Here is a 23,656-nt window from a genome sequence, read left to right on the forward strand (position 1 = left end):
GACAGGATCCCAGGCAAGATGGACCATTGGTCTGCTCCACATTTTGCAGGTCCTGTGCTCTCCAAAGGGGACCCCTACCTTACCATCCTGTTCTCAGCTATGCTGCCAGCACCATTGCCATTGGGAACCCTCCTAGAGTCTGGCACTACTTTCTTCCTCAGCTGGAGGGCTCCCATGCTTGGCCTACATACTGCTGAGCCCCGTCCAGAGGGAGTTCCCCTGATCCCAGCACTGTTGCTTCTGGAAGGAACCTGGTGTCTATTCCCAGTACTGCAGCTATTGCTATACAGGCAGTTCCCGGGTTACATGGATCCGACTTACATCGGATCCCTACTTACAAACGGGGTGAGGCAACCCCGCACTAGCTGCTTCTCCCCAGCAGACTAGGGAGACGCGAAGCTAGCACTCCCCCACCCCAGCAGACCAGGGAGACGCGGAGCGGCTTTTCTCAGCAGACACCTCAGCTTGAGAATAAAGGACTGAGGGAAGTGAGGTGTGGGAGAATAAAACTGAGCTCTGGAGAAATGTTTGGCTAGAGTTTCCCCTACAATATGTACCAGTTCCGACTTACATACAAATTCAACTTAAGAACAAACCTACAGTCCCTATCTCGTACGTAACCCGGGGACTGCCTGTATTCCAAACAGTATCTCAGCGTGGAAACGGCTTCCTCAAGAGGCAGCAAAATCACAGAATTGCTGCTTCTGCTTCTTCCATTAGAAGCTTGCTCCGGGCTCAAAGACTGCTGCTGCCTCCTGTTGAGGGAGCCAGCCTCCCTCTTTGCAGCTGATTTGAATCCTGTGTGCATGCATATTTGGAAGAAAGTGGTGGTGGGGGGGGTTATTTAATTGTTTCTCTCTTCCCGTTGGGTGTGCCATGGGATTAGCAAGCATTCGTGAATGAGTATTACTGGGAGCCATGACAAGACCCAACCTATCCTGCCTGGCACCTGCAGTCTTGTTTTCCTCATGGTCTTTGCCACCATTGAAGGCGAGAGTAACAGAATGGTTCAGAACCCAGGTGCACTTCCCTTGGGTTTGCTCCCAAATACAGGAAGCCATACATAGGGGCTCATTGAAGCTGCTGAGCTCTGCATGGTGGGACAAGGGCAGACATTAGGGTTGTGTGATCAGAGTGCCTAGAGGGCTCAGCCACGATCAGCAGTCCCTTGTCAGGGATCGGCAACCTTTCAAAAGTGGCGGGCCAAGATTTAATTGATTCGCTTCTATTTATATATCAGCGTGCCCCCAGACGAAGTCCCTGCGGGTACAAAGCCCCAAAGGGCCCCGAGCTCCCACCAGCGTCCTGCACGTGCCGCGTTCTCAGCCCCAGCGCCACCTCCTCCCACCACCACTGGGCGTGGTGCAGCCTAACCTGCTGCTGGGGAAAGGGGAGGGCACCGGCCACTCGTGCACCACAAGAATCCATCCCACCCAGACAGGCCCCTTGCAGCCCTATCTGCAGCCTGCCCTGTGGGAGCAACCGAGATGGATGCCCAGTGGCGGAGGGGTGCGGGGGGGGGGGGGGGACACGGACTTGTTGATGGAAGGGGGCAGGGCGGCGCTCCTCCACATGTAGCTCTGCAGCCTGTCAAGGGGGGAAAGGTGCGAGTTTGCTTACTTCACCACCCTGCCTGCCCCCCAGAGCTGATGTTGCAGCTTTGCAGCTGTGTGCCGGTTGTGAGGCTCCAGCAGCAGCACAGGCTCCCCACATGCCACTCAAAATCACCTTCTGTGTCATTTATGGCACACGTGCCCGTACATTGTCGACCCCTGTACTAGGCACTGTAAAACCATAAAGTAAGACCCGGTATTATTATTTGTATTTCTGTAGGACTTTAGAGCCTGAGTAATGGAGCAGGACCCATTCTGCATGATGCTGTACAGACAGAACAAAAAGATTGTCCCTTCCCCGAAGATCTCGGTGCCCTGAAGCATCTCTTTAGACTGTAAAGAATCTGAACTTTCCTGACTTCCAGTCCAATACCATTTCCACTAGGCCACACTGCCTCTTTGAGGAGTCTTCTCAGTAAGGTCAGTTTTCACAGGCTGATGAAGCCATGTGCTGCCATGTTCACCTTTCAGTAGGACCTGTTGTCTCTCCTTTAACTCATTTCTTGCCCACTTTTCAACTCTTGTATCAACTTATCTCCTGTTTAACTCATAATTTTGCATGTGGAACTGGATCAAATGTATTACTGAAATCCAGGTAGATTAGATGCACTGCATAGCCGTTATCTTATAATATTGATTATCTTCTCAGAGAAAGAGTTTGGGGTGGTCTGGCATGATCTATCTTTTGTAAAACCATGTTGTATTTTATCCCAGTTACCTTTATGTCCTTAACAACTCTCTCTTTCAAAAGTTGTTCTAGGACGTTGCATAGAGTTGAGGTCAAACTCCTAGGGCTGTTGTTTCTTAGATCACTTTTTCGTAAAAAAAAAATGGGTACTACATTTATAGTTCTCCAGTTATATTGTACAACCTTGGAGTTTACAGATTAATAAAATCCCTGGCCATTGGTCTTGCAATTTCATAAATATCCTTTGATGGAGATTATCTGGGACCCCCAATTTGAACCCACGACGATGCTTAAATTCCATCTTGGATGTGGTAGTTTCTATTTCCATATTCCTGTTCCCATTAGCCACAGCCCCCAAGCTCTTCAATACCCTTATTAAAAATGGAGGCAAAGCATTTGTTTAGGCATTGGGCCATGCCTGGTTTATCTGTAATCTCCACCCCATCCTCAGTGTTTATCTGTCCCATTTATTTCCTTGTTTTCTTTTTATTTATGTAGCTATAGAATCTTTTACTGTTTATTTTAATTTCCATTGCAAGGTCCAGCTCTGCTTGGTTTGGGACAGTTCTCATTTCCCCCTCTGTAGTTCTATACTTTCTGACCTCCAAGAGGCAGCTTTCCTGGCTGATACAGGCCTTCTTCCATTCTTTGTAGACTTTCTGCTTTCCCTTAATAACTTGTTTGGGACGCTTATTCATCCAGTTTGGTCATCAACCCTTTCCTTGGAATTTTTTCCTCTCCGTGCTTGGGATGCAGGCTTCAGGTAGTTTCTGCAACTTTGACTTCAATAATTCCAAGCATCCGCCATCTTAAGATCCTTAAGTTCCGCAGTCCAGTTCACTTCCCCAATTTCCCTAATTTAAAACATTTTTGGTCTCTTGAAATTAAAAATCCTAGCTGCAGAACTTCTTTTTTCTTTCATTTAGTTTAAATTGAACTGAATTAAGTCATGATCACTTGATTCAAGGCCGTCCTCTACAACCAGTTCTTTGGAGGCCCTTTCAATTCTTCTTGTTGGTTCGGTGACGAGATCTTAGAAGTAAAAACTGGTACATACAACAGGAAAATATCATTAAAGGGCCTTCTTTATCATTTTGGTTCAAAATTGTTTTGTCTAGTACCTTTTCTTAAATTAAAACATGTACAAACAAATAACTTTCATTTCACTGACCTATGACAGGAGTAAAAATCATTTTATAAATTCAGACACAAAACATTTCTCTCTCACAGCCCTTAGGAAAATTATTTAATTTCCTATGTAAATGTGGCCATCTCCGGGGTGACCCACAAAATATTTAACAGAACATGGAAATACTACAAAACACATTTGGCCGAGGGATGAACAACAATATCCTACCCCAAAGGATTCTAAAACTGTTCTAATTACACTCCTTCTTTCCAAGGGTCAAATATTTGTAGGAAAAAAAATCTGATAGGGCTCTTGTTGCTATATAATACATGTGGGCTGTGTCTAGACTGGCCAGTTTTTCCGGAAAATCAGCCACTTTTCCGGAAAAACTTGCCAGCTGTCTACACTTGCAGCTTGAATTTCCGCAAAAGCACTGATGATCTCATGTAAGATTGTCAGTGTTCTTGCGGAAATACTATGCTACTCCCGTTCAGGCAAAAGTCCTTTTGCGCAAAACTTTTGCACGAAAGGGCCAGTGTAGACAGCCCAGATTTGTTTTCTGCAAAAAAGCCCCGATCGTGAAAATGGCGATCAGGGCTTTTTTGCGGAAAAGCGCATCTAGATTGGCACGGACGTTTTTCCGCAAAAAGTGCTTTTGCGGAAAAGCATCCGTGCCAATCTAGATGCTCTGTTCCGAAAATGCTTTTAATGGAAAACTTTTCCGTTAAAAGCATTTCCGGAAAATCATGCCAATCTAGACACAGCCATAAACTTTAAGGTCAGAAGGAATCATCGTGATATTTAGTCTGGCCTCCTGAGCTTAGTAGAGCCCTCCTACTATTCATGACAGTATGTCCCTATTTGATTAAGCCTAGTGCAAGTAGTAATCAATAACATTGGGAACAGGTAATCAGTCTGCCTCACACATCTGCTTTCCAGAGCCCCCCGGGATAATGTCTGCCTGTGTATAACTTAGTGCTAACACTTTACTTACTGAAAACACGAACATTCCCTACTGTCAAAATGTAACAAGTAGAACACTGCAAACAACACACCAAGAAGCTATCACAGATACTATGGGAATCACAGTTGATCAAACGTTGGCCCCTCCAAGTGAAAGTGATGGTAAGCAGAATGTGATCTCTGCAGCCAGAACAAAGCCCAGATTCTCTGTCTAGTTCTAAGGAGAACATGATAAGTCTTTAATGAGTGCAAGTGGTCAGGTTCTATTAACTCATATGAAGAACAAGCTCAGTGTCACCCCATATTACACTTCAACAATGGTTTAATGCAGGGGTGGTCAAGACAGCCTCCGTGGGCTGGATCTGGCCCACTAAGCCAGTTGACCCGGCCCATGGCTGCCCTGTCACTCCCCCAACCCCAGGCCAATCAAGACCTGAGGAAAGGGACACACATGAAGTTGCCTCCTCTGGCCAGAGACACGTGGCGCCAGAGGGAGCCACCAGCTGTTCATATGTATGTATTATTCTTGTGTGTAAAATTAGACATATGGAGTAGGGAATACTTCATGGGTTTTAAATGTGTGAATGAAAGTCATCAAGGGAGGCCTCAGTGTCTGGGCAATCTTATGCAAATAGCCTTCTGTCCTTAAGTCTCAGCAGTGGTTGGTAGGGACAGGTCAGGTGACTCCCCATGCAATAAGGGAATTCCTTTAAAAGAATAAGAAGGTAGGAGTCTTTTGTATTTGGCTGGCTGGACACATCTGAGAAAGGTGAACCAGAGACCCAGTGGACGGGAGCTGACCCTGGTATGAAGGTGCAGCGGGAACAGAAACAGTTTTAGGGTGAGTTTGTAATAAGTGTATGCTGAGGATTTTAGTGTTAGAATTAGCTAAGCGTTTTCTGTTACTTTTGATTTGTAATCTACTTTGCTCTGCCTCTTCTCACTTATTACCACTTAAATCCTACTGCTTGTACTTAATAAAATCACTTTTACTTACTATCAAGCCCAGTGTAAATAATTATTACCTGGGGGAACAACCAGTGTGTACATTCCCCCCTTTCATTGTTAAAGGGGGCTTACCTACATAATTCTTTGGGGTTTGTTCCCATTTGGGGAGTGGCATCCCAGAAAGCTGGGCCCTAAACTGCACTCTCCTGGGACCTGAAGAGATTCAGTGTCTGTACTGCTTCTCGGGGAGGAAGTGGGGTGGATCTCAACTTGGTGCCTTGGCTGAAGGAGACCAAAGGAGCTGGCCCAGCAGGATCCCAGAGAGTGGGAAGGCAAGTGGCAGTGGCCGTGTCAGCACTCCGGGAATCAGCCCTTAGGGGTCGTCTCTGACTTCACCACATCATGGACACAATGTGCATTTTATAACAAACTAATATATAGTAAATAGTAAACCAAAATAAAAATAAAAAAGTGCTTTTCAGTTGAACAAGAGACCATATTCTGGTCTCATGAAACTTTAAATGCCACTTCAAGATATTTTCCACTCAAAGTTGCCATGCTAACATTTTGTAAACTATTCTGTTAGCCTGGGGCAAAATGTGTGTGAGAGAGTTCATGAATACTTGAAAAGGGTCTTGAAAAGAAATGGTGAAACCTATTTTTTCAGGTGCTTCTGTGGACTCCAGTAATCCATTTTAAACTCAAGACAGAATGGAATACATCCTACATGTATTGTAGTGCTCAACTTTCTCACTCTGTATGTGTCCAAAGAAAATAATCCCTCTGGTAAATCATAAAAACCACGCCAATAACACTGGAAATTTGGAAAAATATAGCTCTGAAAAGATCACTATTTGTGCTTGAAAGAGGAGACTGTATATTTGCTTTTGAACATGACACACAGAGCAGAGCTGTCTCTCGCATGTGAAACAGGGATTTCAGTTTATTAAAATCATGAGCAATGACATGGCTTTGGGTGTTTTAACATGCTCACGCTGCAATATAGTAACAGAGTGAAACAGAGCTGATGACTATAGCACTGTTCCTCTTTAACCAAAAGCGCAGGATCATGGTGATTATTGTGTTGTCTGATATTTACATGGTAAGAGTTTGCCAGTCCCTTACAACTCCCTAAACCAAAAGGGGGTGGAACTCTGAGGGACTCAAGAAGAAACCTTAGGATATATCTTGTTCCCTTCACTTTGCCAAGAGCCCTATTCTGCTCCCATTCTAGTCAATCGCAAAAACTCCCTGGGCTTCCCTGAGCAGCCAGAGGTAACAATTCCCAGCTGCTTCCAAGCAGAGACTCCCCACCCTCTTACAGAGGGGGGCCTACAGAGGTTTCTGGTGAGGAGCAAAACCCATCAGGAGCCAAGCCAGAGGAACGAAATCTCTTTGTGACCTCTGGGAAGGGTCAGCTCCCTTGAGCAGGTGGGAAGCTGCTCTAAGCCTGGCTCCCCACGCTGCAGCCCCTTCCACGCTTGGCGTCCCTCCCCGGCCAGCTGGGGTCAAATCCCGCGAAGGGGGTGGGAGGAGATGGCCGGAGGCTCCCACCACCGGCTCCCGCGCTGCAAACTTCGCACGCAACCGGGAGGCGGCAGGCAGAGGAGGGGAAACTGTCCCACTCCATTAAACCCTGACGATGAAGGGGACTTTTTTCCCGCCTGCCAGAGGAGTCCGCGAGCCCACAACCACGCCACTGGGAGCGCCCTGCTACACGTGCCCCAGGAGGCAGGACCCCTCCGCGGTTCAGCCTGGTCAGATGGGTTGGGGCCCGAGGCAACTAAGCAAGAGGGGGGTCCCATAGGGAAGAGCTAGGCAACTGCGATCGGTCAATGCCGGGCAAGCCGGGAAGGGCAGGAGGCTGCAGCAGCTGGGGGATCTGAAGCACCGAGCACCAGGCTCCGGCTAAGCTCAAAACTGTCCCGTAAGCCGCCCACGCTCGTTTGCTGGCCCCGTCCCACGGACTCTGCGCACGGATCCCCCACGGCTGGAGTGCCGGGGCCGAGGCAGGCTGCTGGAGGGCGAGCTCGGAAGGGTTAAAAGCTCGGAGGGTTACACACAACGCGCGATGTGGGATCCGCTGCAACTGGCATTTGCCTGCACATGACCTGCCAAGCGCCGGGTGACAAGAACCCGGGCTCCTAAGGAGTTTCCCACAGTCTGTGGGATCTGATCTTCGGCGCCGCGCCGCGCGCTGAGCTCCCCGCCAGGGCCTGCCCGATTGCACGGATCCCCGCTGCCCCGCAGCCTCCCGGTGCAGCCCAGAAATTGGAGGGAAGCCTCTTTCCACAGGTCGGTTTTATGAGATGTTTTTAAAGGGCTGCCTTCCGCTCCCCCCGACTCCCACGAGCTGCAAAGAATGTTTTTAGATGCTTGGCTGGGAGCTATGCGCTCCCACACTGGCCACTGCTGTGAATCGGAGTGTGAATTATATCCCTATAGCCCCGGGGCTGTCCCCCCTCCCCGCCGATGCGTGCCTGCGGACTGGGGCCGGTGCATGCCCACGCCTCATTACAGAAAGCGGAGTGTTATCCTGACTTACAGCCTCTCTCCTCGGTTCCGTCCAAACGCGCGCACAGTTCAGCGTGCGAGGTGCAGGCAGTGGGCACCGACGTGGGGTGACTTTGCCGCGATCTCCCCTCCCCTCCGGCAGGTAAAAGGCAGGAGCCTCTTGGGGCTCCCCCAAGCCGCGGCAGCTCCTTATCGCGAGCGGAGCCGCAAGGCAACCTGTCCCCGCGGGCTGGGACACCCAACTGCCCAGCCATTAGCTCCGCTTGTGCGGCCAAGCGATCCGTGCGGCTCGCTCCTTGCCCGGCGCTTCCCAGGCGCCTCTGGGGCGAGACTGTCCGAACCAGCCTCGGCGTGAGACCGTGTTCTGTTTACACGGGCCGTTCCCGCGAAGCCTGCCATGTGCACCCCAGCCCCCCCCCCTTTTTTTGTTGCCCAGCAGGTGCGCGCCCATTAACCCTTCGTTCCTTCTGAGCCACTGCCCGCGCTGATCTCGCCTCCTTCTCCCCGCAGCATGGCTCTCCGGCGGCTGGGAGAGGCGTTCGCCAGCATCCCGCCCCTGCAGAGCGCCCTGCTGCTCTTCCTCTGCCTGCTTGCCGCCGTGCACCTGACGAAGCGCCTTCTGCTGCAGCGGCGGCGCCTAGAGCCCCCGGGCCCCTTCCCGTGGCCTCTGATCGGCAACGCGGCTCAGCTGGGCAGCGCCCCGCACCTGGCCTTCGCCCGCCTGGCCCGCACCTACGGGGCCGTGTTCCAGCTGCGCCTGGGCAGCCGGGCCGTGGTGGTGCTGAACGGCGAGCGCGCCATCCGCGGGGCGCTCATCCGCCAGGGGGCCGCCTTCGCCGGCCGGCCGCGCTTCGCCTCCTTCCAGCTGGTGTCCGGCGGGCGCAGCCTGGCCTTCGGCGGCTACTCGGAGCTGTGGAAGCTGCAGCGCCGCCTGGCGCACTCCACCGTGCGCGCCTTCTCCACCGCCTGCCCGGCCCCGCGCCGCCTGCTGGAGCAGCACCTGCTGGGCGAGGCGCGGGCGCTGGTGCGGCTGCTGGTGCGGGGCAGCGCGGGCGGCGCCTTCGTGGACCCGGCGCGCAGCCTGGTGGTGGCGGTGGCCAACGTGATGAGCGCCCTGTGCTTCGGGCGCCGCTACCGGCACGGCGACGCCGAGTTCCTGCGGCTGGTGGGCCGCAACGAGCAGTTCGGCCGCACGGTGGGGGCCGGCAGCCTGGTGGACGTGCTGCCCTGGCTCCAGCGCTTCCCCAACCCGGTGCGCGCCGCCTACCGCGCCTTCCGCCAGCTCAACCGCGACTTCTACGGCTTCGTGCGCGGCAAGTTCCTGCAGCATCGCGGCAGCCTGCGCCCCGGGGCCGCCCCCCGCGACATGATGGACGCCTTCATCCGCCTCCAGCAGCAGCAGCCGCGCCTGCCGCTCGAGCACGTGCCCGCCACAGTCACCGACATCTTCGGGGCCAGCCAGGACACGCTCTCCACGGCCCTGCAGTGGCTCCTCATCTTCCTCATCCGGTGAGTGCGCGCAGGCCGGGAGCGGAGCAAGGGGGCCGAGCTGGGCTGGAAGAGCCCGCGCCCCCACCGCTGTACGCAGGGTGTCGGGGTGGGGCCGCCAGGGCCAGGCAGCCATAAGGGCGACTGTGAAAGGGGGGCACTGTGGGGAGCGTTAGTGTACATTAGGGGTGGTGAACCTGTTTGGGGCTTGGAGGCCGCTGACCCAGGGAAAATTAGGGGCCGAACACCATAGAGAAGCAAAGCAGTAAATAAACACAGACACTGATGTGGCCCTTGACTGAGGATAAAGACATTCCCCTTGCACACCACAGCCTAGTGGGGCTAGTAGATTTTGTGTGCTCCAGCCCCACAGGCAAGAGCACCCGCACAGGATCTTTAATGCTACGGGGATCCGGAGCTTCAGGGGCCAGGTCTAGGCAAGCTGGGGTACACATCTGGCCCACAGGCCTTAGGTTCCCAACTCATGGGTTAATAAGGTAAAGCTCCTAATATGGGGTCAGCAACTGGTCGCCCACTAGGACAGGCATGGGCAAAAGGGCCTCCAACAGCTGGGTCCGGCCTGGCAAGCGGGTTGATCCAGCCCGAGGTCCTGCTGCTCCCCAGCCCAATCAAGGCCTAGGAACGGGGGAGGGCGTAGAGCTTAGAGTCATACCCTGGCAGTTGGCTCTAATCGCCAGTTCAGCACCTCTGGGAGCAGTGTGGAATCGTGCAAAGTCTCCTCCCGCCATCCCCACCCTGCAAGGAGTGCACAAGCTTAGAAGCACCATGTGCTCCAGGCAGAGGGGGAGGAGACATCACACACTCCCCCTGCCTTCAAGCCCTGAAAGGACTCCTCCCATCCTGCAAGGGGCTTGGCCCTTAAAGTCAACTGCCAGCTGAGCAATAGCTGGCAGCACAGAGCTCTCTTGCAGGATGAGGGTAAGGAGCGAGAGACTTCACATGCTCCCCTTCTCCCAGTCCCTGATTGACTTGGGGTGGAGGGAGGAAAGGAAAGCATGCAGTCTCTGTCCACTGCCAGGAGCAGGGCGCCTATAGGGAACCGCCAGCTGTTCAGAACAGTTGGCGGTTCTCTCTGTAGAGGGAGCAAAGACTTTGCGTGCTCCCTCACCCCCAGACCAATCAGGGTCTGTGGATGGGTAAGCACAGATGTGTCCTGGCCCCGCCCCTTCTGCCTGAGGCCCCATCCCTTCTGGGGCGGCCTGGGGCCACTTCAAAAATTTCTGAAGTGGCCCTCGGTCAAAAATTATTGCCCACCCCTGCATCAGGGCCATCATAGTGTGATGTCCACCCAGCTCTGGACTGGCATTGCCGTCTTGCCTACAATCAACCTCCATACACTTTATCTCAGAAATTGGCATGAACTGAGCCTCTCTGATAATGCAAGATCCTAGCCCTTATCTCACCTTCCCCCAGGCCATGAACTAGATCCTGCATAGAAGGAGAGTCCAGTGCAGTATTCCCTCTCATTGTTTTAACATTCATGTTCAGAATAAATGTTATGTGCCCCAAGGCACATCTGGATGTGCACCACCATAGAAATACATGCTGCTGGCTGTGAGCTCTGTGGGCACTCTGTTAATCAACTAGGCGGTGCCTGAATCTCTCCTGGGCAGCCATCCTAGCACTCAGCTTACAGTGAACACTAGCAGGGCCGGCCCACAACATTTTGGCACCTGAGGTGGGGAGCTCAAATGATGCCCCCATGCCCTCTCGCTTGGGCCAAAACATTGAAAGGACTCAGTTCTGCCTTTTTCCTGTTCTGCTCCTCTCCTGGCACGCCACCATCTCTGTGCATGTAGAGCAGAGAGAATACAGGTCGTCCCCGACCTACAAATGCGTTGACTTACGACCGTTCTTATTTATAACCAACCTCCCATTAAGCCGGTCCCCAAGTTACAAATATGATCCGCACTTACGAACAGCGCAGTCACATTTAAATGAATGGGGTCCAACTTACGAACAGATTGAGTTACGACCAAGTGTTTGGAACGTAACTCATTCATAAGTCAGGAACAACCTGTACATATGCACCAGCAGCAGACACAATTTTTCTACACTCTGGGTCCTGGTGGCGACCCTTCCCCCCCCCCCAACCCCCCACAGTCTGGCACCTGAGGCAGCCACCTCAGTTCATCTCATGATAAGGCCAGCCCTGAACACTACTCCAGTGGCTTAGGACAGGGGAGACGTGGGTTCTGTACCTGGCTCTGCTGTGACCTTACATAAATCACTTCGTTTGTACGCCACCTCCCTACCTTGGCAGGATCAAGTACATGGTAAAGATTGTGCAGAGTGCTATACAAGAAATGGGTATCATCCTTACAGTGATTGTAGCTCTTCTTACCTATACCAAATGGGGATGAAGTTGCCAAGTCCTAGACCCTCTTCACTATTGCTGCTACACTAGCCTGACTGCAGCTGTTTCTTTCCAACAAGACCACCTCCCAGCTTTCTTAGGGGTGCGGACTGTGAAAATCTTGTCACAACTTGATTAAAAAATCCTCAAACCCTCTTTAGGGAAACATGGCAGTGACCTTCCTTTTAAAGCAAGAGCTTTTGGCAAGGGTTAAAATAAATTTACAAATACAGAGCCTGATTCTCTTCTGATCTCTCTGAAAGGGAGGGGGTGAGAGGAAATTCAGAATCAGGGCCACCTGGCTTTTTATTGCCTCAGGTCGGTTGAGTTTAATATCAGTTTATGGGATGCAGTTATGGCTATTGTTTAGACTTAAGCTAGAAGGATGTAAAGTTGCCCTTTGCTAGTCAAAATTTCAGTGTTCTGGGGAAATATATGCTATCAGTTTCATTTAAAAAAAGGTTTCTTCTCTTCGCAGCCATACTTCTGAAATGTGACAATGATATTGTGTCACTGATCAAATAGCAAGTCTATTTCCTCATGCCAGTTCCTCAGACCCAATTAGATGCAGCTGTTGGAAAGGATCCATATATAAAAGCCAACTAAAATAAACAATACTTAGAAACTAATAGGTCTAGCTGTCGAGATCATTTTGTGTGACATAAGAGACAAGTTGGAATAATTCCTGCAACCAAAATCTAATGTATTAAATACACTCCATGAACAAATTGGCCCATTATTACAGCAGTATGCTTAGATTGCCAGTGACGTGCAAGCATCACACTGAATTGATCTGCTCAGTAGTGCTTTGTTTCTAGTTGAAAATAAACATAAGGTAACAATCCCTGTATTTGTGGGCACTAAAGTACCTTGGTTGTTCATGATTAACTCACACAGAAGCTCTGGGAAAACTGCCAAAACTGAAGATATTAAAAAAAAAAAAACGTAATCCCAGTGGCACTCTATGTAACGTTTACTGGGTCCATGAAGAACGAGGCTGGCAAAAAGGCAACAAAACAAACCCAAAACAGTAACAGATTTTACCAGGTCAGGATCAAAGAGGTCCTAGGAACAGGATAGCATCTACTTAAGCAAGATAAAGACTTCTTGCACTGGTTTACAAACCCTGTATTATCTTACCGCTCCTTTCTTGTGTTTTCATGACTAGTGGGAAAAAACAGCCTCAAAGCTTAAGAACAGGTGGACCTATGGGACAGCCTGTGTGTATAAACATATCATAATGTTCATCTTGCTGAAAATGATTGGACTCAGCAAAAATACTGTGGTTGCAAGAGGCTTTTACATAGCAGGAAACTGGTGTTACTTCCTTTCCTTCCCCCAGTGTTCTCTTAATCATTTGTACTACTTCGCAACATCATCTCTTTATGCTCCTCTAGGTCAAGTCTACACTGGCACTTTAAAGTACTGTAACTTTCTGGCTCAGAGTGTGAAAAAATAACCTCCCCCCCAACGCAATAAGTTATGGCACTGTATAGTGCCAGTGTGAACCAGACTACAGCACTGTGAGCTGCGCTCCCAGCACTGTTAGGATACATCTATACTGCCACACTATTTCAGAATACATCTGGTATCCTGAAATAGCTATTCTGCTTCTTGACAGTGCGCCTGTTATTTCGAACTAACGAGCGTGCTATTCCAAGGTCCCTGTAAACCTTGTTCCACAAGGATTAAGGGACGTTTTGGAATAGCGCTTTATTTTGAAATTGACTTGAAATAAGCTATCCTATATGCGTAGCTCAAATTGCATAGCTTATTTCAGTGTAGATGCACCCTTAGCTACTCCCCTCGCAGAGAAGGTTTACAGAGGGTACTGGGAGATCTCTCTAGCAGCACTTGTGCCATGGCCACACTTTCAGGCTTATATAACCTGTGTGGCATTTTAACTGGAATACTTTACATTTGGACTTGTTTTCCATGCGGACATACATTTCACAAAGCAATCAAACCTCAAAGGCAACATGCACAACACTTTCAAAGATGAGCTGGAAGATTAATTTCATAATTTTGCAAAAAAACATGGTCAATAAACAATACTGGATTTATGGCTTATTACAACAATCTGTAATCCACTAAATGTCCCTTTTAGTACTATGACTACAGGCATGGGTGGTTGGTAAATGTAGGGCTAGGGGAGGCAAGCCCCCAGCCCCACCCCTGTCCCTTCAGATGAGGCCCTGCCGCTGCCTCCCTGCAACCCCACCACCACAGGGAAGAGGGTGGGTGGGAGGGTACACACACCCCAGCCTCTCCGGCACCGGAGCACAAGGAGGGTGTGTAGCGCATGGCCACAGGCTTCCCCCTCCCCTGCCCAGAGCACAGGGAGGGTGGACAGAGCAGCTTCAGCCTCCCCAGCCAGGAGCACTGGGAGGGTGGCCATTGGGAGCGTGGCCACTGGGAGCAACAACATTGTGCCCTCAGAATGCCTATAGTTTGGGCTGGCAGTTTGGGAAGGCAATGCCTTTCCCTGCCTAGGATACTGGATGCTCATGACTACAGGGGCCTTATTGGGCCACTTCATCTTAACTAGTCTCTTAGAATAAGTAGCACATTTTCTAAACTGTTGTACAGTATTTAGCTGTGATACTCTGGATACCTCTCCCAAACTTGAAGAAGAGCTACTTGTAACTCGACAGCTTCTCTCTCTCTCTCACCAACAGAAGTTGTTCAACCTGTATTAGACTATCTCTAATCCGTCACTCTTAGGACCTGACCGGTGCCAAATCATAGAATATGCCAGACCATGGGAAGTCATATTATTACCAACATTTCCACTGCCCACTGGGCTCTTAGAAGATGTTTAGGGGTAAATTAGAGCAAACAACAGCACAGAACACTGAGAGCTAGGACTGGTGGCTGTAAACGAACTTTATGGGACTGCCGGAAATTTGACCACACCCATGGTAAGTGGGCATTTGGCTAACTAAAACCATGCCAGACCATGGATATTGCTGGACTGGAGAGTGCCAGACTAGGGAGGTTCAACCTGTAAAAGATTACATCTCACCCCTTATCTTATTCAGAGAAGAGAGTGAGAGACACAGGAACATGAAAAGGCCAAACTTGAGTTTAAAAAAACCCCAAGATCTCAAAAAAATTATAGGTGTGGGGAGACAATAGAGCTATGTGGCTTTTAAGGAGGGTAGGTAAGAGGGTTAAAAATAAACAAGGAGATGTCACATTTTTCCTAAAATATGTTTTTGTTAATTTCCTTTATAATCTCTTTTTCTTTGAGATCCTTCTCCAAGTCTGTATAACAAATCTGGAATAATTTTTGCTAAATATAATGTAGTATCAAGAAAAAAAATGTATTTGATATTAGTAAATATCCACAAAGATTCGAGTGTTCTTGAACTTTCAGATCATTAAAAGAGATCAGATAAATATTTGTTTTAGTTTAAACAAGGATACATACAGCTCTAGTCCTTGCATAATATAGTCCCATGTGTGTTAATTCAAATAATGCAAATGGATTTGCTAGTTACATATAAAGCTGTTCAAGAAACAGAATTTCCAAAGTTCCTACTTTTGGAAAGGAATGTGGGGATAAGTAATTCTGATTTAGAATGAAATGCAGAAATTATAACATTTCCTACAAAACAAAAAATTCTAAAAAAAAAAAAAATTCTCATTTCAATCCATTGCGTTTCAATTTTTATCAAAATAGACACAATATATATAACATGTTAAATGTAATATAAAATAATATTTTAATATTGAAGTCTAAATTAAATCAAAATACTGTGAAACGAATCATTGACTTTTTCCCTATTGAAAATGTCATAATCAACATGTTTACATGAAATATCTTATTTTGACACAACGCCATTTGAAAATCGTGGAAAAATTTGAGCAACTCTAGTTAAATACAATTCTTTTAAAAGCAAATCTGTTTGAAAATTTAGATTACACTTGCAGAGATGATGTGTATATATTTTTACATCCCAACAGATATCCAAAGGTGCAAGTTAAAATGCAAGAAGAAGTGGATAGGGTGGTTGGCAGAGATCGCTTGCCCTGTGCAGAAGATCAACCTCATTTGTCCTATGTTGTCGCTTTCCTTTATGAATCCATGCGCTTCAGCAGTTTTGTGCCGGTCACTATTCCACATGCCACAACAGTTGACACCTCCATAATGGGCTACTTCATTCCCAAAGATACAGTCGTGTTCATCAATCAGTGGTCAGTGAATCATGATCCAGCAAAATGGTCCAACCCTGAGGATTTTGAGCCAACAAGATTCTTGGATGAGAATGGATTAATTAACAAAGATCTTACTAGCAATGTGATGATTTTCTCTTTGGGTAAACGCAGGTGCATTGGAGAGGAGTTATCAAAGATGCAGTTATTTCTCTTTACCTCCATACTGGTACACCAGTGTAATTTTATCGCTAATCCAAATGAGGACTCTAAAATGGATTTTACCTATGGGTTGACTATTAAACCTAAACCATTTACAGTTAACGTCACTCTTAGGGATACTATGGATTTGCTAGATAAAGCTGTCCAAAGATTTCAAGCAGAGAAAACAGCTAGTGAAAGTCACGTATCAGCACATTTGTGAACATTGATGTTTGAATAAAATACATAAGGAGACTCCTGCCTAAGTAAATAAGAATGTGCGGTGCTGGTGAGCTTTCTGTAACATAATAAGTGCCCCAAACACTGGGGAGTGGAATTGCCCATGCATTAAGCAGGCCTTCTTTTTTAATTCCAGAAAGAGGCAGGAAATATATTACCAATATATTAACTGCTGAAATATAGGCAGAGTGCATGATTTGAAAGTACATTTTTGGTGAACAAACAAGAACACGGCAGTTAATTTAACACCCTCTTCATTAACTGCCTAGCTGGCACGTCCCTGCCACTCCTTGGGCAACCCTTTCAAAGTCCCAATTTGCCTTCAAAGACTCTCCATCCCAAAGTGAAATCTTGTATGGAAAGAGGTGCCTAGATTGTTGGAGCCGGATTCTTCAAGTGCACTATGTGGGGGAACTGCCATATGCTCCTATGGTGTCCTGGGAGGAGCACTGAGATGTGGTTCAGTGCCTTGATGGTAAACATTCAAATGAAGTTTGGCAAAATGCCAAGCTTGCCTTTAACATTCCAAAGTATTTAAAATGGAACTAAAAAGAGACTGGTTTATGAGCACAATGGAATTTTGAAATGTATTTCATAATCTATATGCGAACAAATGGAAAGTACGGAACTATTTCATTGCATTGCAGGCAGAAAGGTTAAAATTGGTAAGTCACCAAATGGCAGACACGAAATATAATCTATTAACTTATTCATAAGCAGAATCAAAGGTACAGATCAAAGGAAAAAATATATTTTCATTAGGAAAACCTATGTGAGGGTGGCCTTTTATTGTGGACTGTTTATTCTGTCAGCTAAAAGCTCATGCCTGGTCCTACCAGGCCAACACTTAACCACATGAGCAGTCCCATTAAAATTCACATAGGTTTGCAGAAGGACATGCGTTTTAGAACTTTTGTGCCACTAAGATCAGATACTGTGCAGAATAGAGCCATTATAAGAATGTAATTTTATTATTAGCCTGAGTTACAATTATGCCTATGATAGTTCATCACATACCATTAATGGGATCTACTTCTAAGAAGTAGATGAAACAAAATAATGGGAGTTTTGGTTACAGATCCCACTTGGGCCCATAAATTGTAATTCAAACCATTTGTAGTTTGTATTATTTCACAAAACACTTAAAAATTTCAAATAAAGATTGCCTTGTGATCAGCTGTTAAGTAAAACATACCTGAGAAGCATTTCAGTCTTGAACTACTGTGTGATGTTTATGTAGGATAATGAATGCCACTCAGGCTATGTCTACACTACAGGGGTTTTGTGCAAAAACCCACAGACCGTCCAAACCTCAAGTGTGATTTTGCACAAGTAAATTTACAGTAACTCAAAAGAACAGAGGGGCTTTTGCAGTGTGCATATTCCTCTTTCTATGAGGAATAACTCCTTTTTGCGCAAGAGTTCTTAAGCAAAAAGGTGTGTGTGGACGCGCAATAGGGTTTTTGCACAAAAAGAGCCAATGGAAAAAAGCCACAGGTTCTCTGGTGGCTGTTCTGTGAAAGAAAGCTCTGATTGCTATTCAAGAGAACGTCCATGCAGTCTGGATGCTCTCTTGCACATGAAGCCTGCCATGTAGATGTACCTTCAGAGAACCTGCCTTTTGATATATAAAAATGCAGCTCTTGCATAGTGTTGGGCACCTCATGTGATACAAATCCCCTCAACTGTAAATGAAATCCATGGGAGTTAAGAACACTCAGCACTAAGAATGTAAAAGAGTAGTCGAATAGTTGACTACTCAACAAGTTTTGGCTTATCAGGTAGTTGAGTCAACTACTCACATTTCACACACTCCCTTGCTGTTTCTATGTCGGAGGGTGGGGGGAAAGCAGGAACTGGTACTGGTGGGAGATGGCTTAAAAAAGCCACAGGCAGCTCTTACTGCATTTCAAAGGCAGAGCCACAGTGGGGATAGTGAGTGCTCCCCTCCCCCCTTATTGAGTAATCGAGTACTCACTGGAAATTCCATCGACTACACAATTAGCTGATTAATCGAAATTTAACACCCTACTCAGTAGAATTACAATAGCACAGTGTTTCTTAAACTTTTTAAGACCGAGGAACACCAAGGATTTTTTATTGAGGGGGGAAAAAAAAAAGGTCAGGGGTTTGGGGGAAAAAGGTCGGGGGTTATTGAGGAAAAAAGATGGCCTGCCCCTTTAAGGCCAGCCATTTTGAATTCTGTTGTTCTCCACAGCACCCCTCTGACTGCCTCCTGGAACACAGTTTAAGAAACACTGCAATAGCCTGTGCAACTCAAGCAATGCCAGACTTTGTGCAATACAGAGGAATATGGGCCTTGTGCTATAAACATGAAATCAATGGGACTACTTGACAGAGTGAGGACTGCTCATGTGAATAAAGATTTGAAGGACCCATCCCTACATTATACAGTAGGTGACAATCCTACCCCCCTATTGATAGCAAAGGCAAAACTCACTCTGGTGTTGGATAGGAGCAGTGTTGAAGGCCTGATCCTGATCTCACTAAAGTACATAGGAGCTTTGCTCTTAACTTCAAAGGAATCTTTATCAGGATCTTAAAAGCATTGCCCCTTAAACCTAGGGGTAGTGACACACCTGACTCGGCTATCTAAAATCTCTGGTTTTGTAGGGAATGTATGTTAATTTTTTTTAAACTAAATATTTAAAAAGTAAAGGCTTTTTTTAAAATCTAAAAAGTATCCCTCAGGTATTTTGTGGATTATATAACATCTTTGAAATCCCAGAACTTAGCCTGTATCTGTGAAATTCTGTGTAAGACACTTAACATAGCATTCAATCTAATATAGATCTGAGTATGACTAAACACCACATTTGTCACTTACACTTTTATATGTCCATAAAAAGGCTGTAACCTTCAGAATAGTTATTCTAATTCAAGGATCATTATTTTCTATTTCAATAAAAACACCTTTTTGTCATTTTGTACTTCTCCCAAAAGCTTTAAAATATATATGACTTCTAACATGACTGTTACTTGTGCAACTGAATTGATTTGTATGGATGGCTTTGATCAGGTGATACACAGTGTAAATGCTTGTCAAATATGTACATCATACAATCCCTATGAAATTCTTCAAGTTTCTTAATACTCATAAAATGTATGCAGTTATTCAACAGCTCATCTTTGTGGTCATTTTAAGATGGATCATTCACTGTACTACCAAAATATTAAATAAAAACAATCTTACAGTAAATCTGCTTAGTTTATAATTCATTTTGGGGATTCCTCCCCTTCCCTAAAAAATTGCTTTGTCCCTGCTAGACTGCATTGACCAAAATATCATCCTCCCCTCCCCTCACACACACACCTGAGATTAAGGCAGAATCAGTTTGGGCTTTTATTCTTCTAGTCTTTTTGCATTCTCTCCTCTTTCACCATCTTTTTTCCCCTCCTTTCATCCAGGGGTCCTCATCCCACCACTTGGTCTTCCCAGAACTTCCCTATCAATCTTTTTCCTCCTCCCAATTTTTGTTATGTGAAGAACATTCCCTGTTAACTCTGCCATGATCTCTCAATCCCATCTCACCTTTCTTGATCTTCCCCACTTCCTGTTCACCTTTTCCCAATATCTATCACACCACTTTGTATTGCTCCTTCCCTGGCTCTTCCCTTCTTTTGTTGGCTCCACTACCACAGACTGCTTTGGTCTCCTTTCCCCTTTTCAAGCACCCCCTTGCCCATTGTCTTCTGGCTAACTAGCCCACCCGCTGTCTGTACTTCACAGCTGTCCAAAGTTGGAATTCCAACTCCCTCTTCAAGGTTAACTGGCACATTTTTTTACTCATCAGTGCTAACAGACCCTCTTGTGTTGATGCAGCCAGAGGACTTGGCTTGAAGTTTATAGTAGGGCACCAGCAGCCACCTGTTTGCTATCAGTTTTCAGCTGCTGGCCTGAGGAAAAATTTGGGGAGGGAGTGAATTTACAGGTGTAATTTACAATCGCTGATCTGGCAAAAAGAAGCTTCTAAATCATGTCACCTTAGGCCAACCATCACAACTTCCAGAAGTGGGGTCAAGTGAAATACAAATATTTCTGTCAGACTCCACTGGTTCCCAGCTTTAAAATGACAATGGCTGTAGCAATGGTTCTAGATTGGGCAAGGGTGTGTCCAACAGCAGACAAGTCACACCTTCATCAGATTTCCTAATAGTGTATGCCATTACCTCCCTAACCTGTGACTGGTTATCACTTTGGCAAATGAGAGAAAAAAAATAGATGCTGCTCCTAGGAAATTCTGTTTCACGACAAACAAGAAGAAAAGTGAGTCAAAGTTAAACAACAAATATTCAAATCCCCAAATTATTTTTAAAATCCTCTTGATGTGTTGTATTGAGGGCTTAGCAGCTGTATCCCAATTAAGACTTCAACAGAACTTTTTACAAACCCACTTCCCAATCCCTGTAACAAGTGTGGATGGAGAAAGGTATGAGAGAGACCAAATGACTGGATTAGTCATAACAAAAAGGCATCCTGATGCGCTCCACACACTCGTTGGGTTGTATATCTGGTAAACAAGGAGAACAAAACCAGAAATTAATGGATCAAAAATGGGTTTATTGGAAAGTAGATCTATGATGTCAAAAATAATGAGAACTGGGCTTGTGACAGACACTTGGGAAATCAAAGGGAAATTATCATTTACAATTCAGAATTGAACTAACCTTTCCTACTCCACTACTATGAAGGAATGCTAGAGAAATAAGACAGTGGTTTTCAGCCCATGGTCCATGGACCTTTAGGGGTCTGCAGACCATGTGTAAGATTTCCAAAGGCATCCGTACCTCCATTTGAAATATTTTAGGGATCCACAAATGAAAAAAAGTTTGAAAACTAGCAGCCCACAAGATAGCCTCTCTCTCTGAACAGAGAACATCGATAATTTTTGATGAAGTTTTGTTCTGCATAACCACAATTTCCAAAAGCTTTATGTTTTGTTCTGATTCTTTTCCCACTCTGAATCCTAATCAGTAGATGTCCAAATATTGGTGTGAAGTTATTAGTGTTTGCTCTGGGACTCAATAGGAGTATGTCTTCAGACTCAAAACCCCAAACCACATGTGACTATTTAGTGTTGAATAATGGCAAGATCACATTATTGCCTTTGACTGTCCTGGCCCTTTTATTCCTTCACAAACCACCACAAAAAGGTCTCAAGGGCCCAGTAATTTCACAGAGCTCAGAAATTAGCCTCCAGCACGTTCATCCCCTTCTCACTGGAAGGATTATCACTTTTTCTTTGTCTCGCCCAGCTCCTAAAAGTACTGATTGTGCCTTCTGTGGAATTGCTGTGGGCTGTAATAAGGAATTGGGAGATACAGAGAGAACAGAGGGCTACCAGGGGTTTCTTGGAAAATCAGCAGCTCCTAAACTGTGTCAACAGACAAGGTCCATATCAGTGGTGCCTATGAGAGTCAGAATGGAAGGGGGAGGCAGAATTAAATAGTTGTATGGAGCAGAGCACCAGAATGAATTGGTCATGGGGGACAGAATCAATTGTCTATTTTCAGTGGTGGATGGAGTTTTTGAGGGGGGCGTGCTCTGCTAAATACCACCACTTTATCCCCCCTGCCCAATTTGACCCTTGGTGATATAGTGAGCCAATGGTTCAGTAACTGGAGATAGAAAGCTGCCATCCAATCTACTCCTGAAGTGGAAAAAAATTAGATTCACCAGGAGAGAGATCAAGCTTCTCTTTCTAGCTTCTTCTGTCTGGAGCAACATTAACTTCATCCTTGGAAGTTTGCCCGTGTCCTACAGGCACATGCTATTATGGGCTGGGTTGTATCTTGTTATGAGTCAAGCATGGCTTCCACTTTGCATTCAGGCTACATGTAAGGAAATTATAGGAGGAAGTTTTAAGGTGTTTTGTACACAACTGTTGTAAGCTGAATAATGTAGCTGAAATGGGGATACTGTCATTTCTACCTTCCTCGTTGAGCAATAAGATTTTGAAAGACTCCTTAGGAGTCTCCAGAAGTAACGATTTTTTTCGTGCCACTGGATTCTGACTTCTGAGGCCGAGAGAGTGGGATCATCTCTGTGCAAAGGCTTTCCCACTATAATAATATTTTTCACAGACAGGTTACGTTGTGCAAAAAACAAAAACAAAAAAATATGAAAGACACAACATGTCTTCCTCAGCTCCCGAGAGATGACCAATAACATGACCAATCCACTGCAGAGTACTGAGAAATGGTACCTCTTGGATGCTGTGTGAGAGAAACAGACCTCTCTAACCCAGGTTATATTTTGACTGTGGGCTAACTATAGTTTCTCCACAAAAGGTGTGAACCTTAGATTGATTCTCTGTGGCCCAGCACAGTTTGACTGGCTCAAATCAAGTGAAAAAGTGCTATTGAAGAAATCTGTTGGTTTAGTTACTCTAATGACAGCGAGAGTTAAAAGAAAAGAAAAGAAAAGAAAAGAAAAGAAAAGAAAAGAAAAGAAAAGAAAAGAAAAGAAAAGAAAAGAAAAGAAAAGAAAAGAAAAGAAAAGAAAAGAAAAAAGGAAGCTGTTTTCTATGGTGGCTTTTCCTTTCTTTGGTGAAGTTCATTCGAGCATATAGCTGCTAGAACACAGTGTCATGTTGCCACTTGTTCTGAGACAGAAAAATGCTCATTGTGCTCTTCCTGGCAGAGAAGAGGTAGAGCTGTACCTACACCGGAGAACAATATGCCTGCAGAGAAGCTTTCTGGGTAGCCTTTCCAAGTGGCACAAGAACAAAGGAGAGAGGTTTTTCATAAGCTTTCTGCATGTGAAACATTCCCCCTCTCACTGACACCTTGCATATTTTTGCCAAGCCACCTTCTTTCACTTGCATGAGAGAAACACCTGTGATAGTGAGTTGGCTGCAAACTGGCTGGTACATCCTGAGAAAAAGCACTTGAGAAAATAATGCTCGATGCAGGAAACTGAAACAAGATCAAATCTCAAGAATAGGAAGAAATCAACCCAAGACAAATCTTTACAGTCTTTATCTGTGTAACATAAGAACATAAGAACGGCCGTACTGGGTCAGACCAAAGGTCCATCTAGCCCAGTATCCTGTCTGCCGACAGTGGCCAGCACCAGGTGCCCCAGAGAGGGTGGACCGAAGACAATGATCAAATGATTTGTCTCCTGCCATCCCTCTCCAGCCTCTGACAAACAGAGGCCAGGGACACCATTTTATCCCCTGGCTAATAGCCTTTTATGGACCTAACCTCCATGAATTTATCCAGCTTCTCTTTAAACTCTATTATAGTCCTAGCCTTCACAGCCTCCTCTGGCAAGGAGTTCCACAGGCTGACTACATGCTGTGTGAAGAACT

The 23,656-nt window shown here is 46.3% G+C and overlaps 2 protein-coding genes across 3 annotated transcripts in view; one reads left to right on the forward strand and one right to left on the reverse strand.

Annotated features, from left to right (window-relative positions):
* The first annotated feature begins 6,878 nt into the window (after window positions 1-6,878).
* CYP1B1 (cytochrome P450 family 1 subfamily B member 1) lies at window positions 6,879-19,529 on the forward strand. Of its 2 annotated transcripts, none has more exons than XM_089776903.1 (3): window positions 6,879-7,997; window positions 8,366-9,364; window positions 15,690-19,529. In XM_089776903.1, exons 2-3 carry the CDS (start codon window positions 8,367-8,369, stop codon window positions 16,300-16,302), a joined length of 1,611 nt encoding a protein of 536 aa, XP_089633029.1. In that variant the 5' UTR covers window positions 6,879-7,997; window position 8,366; the 3' UTR covers window positions 16,303-19,529. The 2 variants fall into 2 exon arrangements, with proteins under 2 accessions (XP_089633029.1, XP_006131369.3); XM_006131307.5 differs by having other exon boundaries at window positions 6,879-7,636.
* Window positions 15,832-23,656, reverse strand: part of RMDN2 (regulator of microtubule dynamics 2) — a 90,847-nt gene continuing 83,022 nt past the window's right edge. The window contains exon 11 of the mRNA XM_075924967.2: window positions 15,832-15,955. Within this exon, the coding sequence (XP_075781082.2) occupies window positions 15,911-15,955 (45 nt within the window). The 3' untranslated portion in view covers window positions 15,832-15,910. The remainder of the gene's footprint in view (window positions 15,956-23,656) is intronic.

This window comes from Pelodiscus sinensis, chromosome 3 (assembly GCF_052426305.1).
Source record: "Pelodiscus sinensis isolate ZL-2025 chromosome 3, ASM5242630v1, whole genome shotgun sequence".
In the NCBI taxonomy this organism is placed as follows: Eukaryota; Metazoa; Chordata; order Testudines; family Trionychidae; genus Pelodiscus; species Pelodiscus sinensis.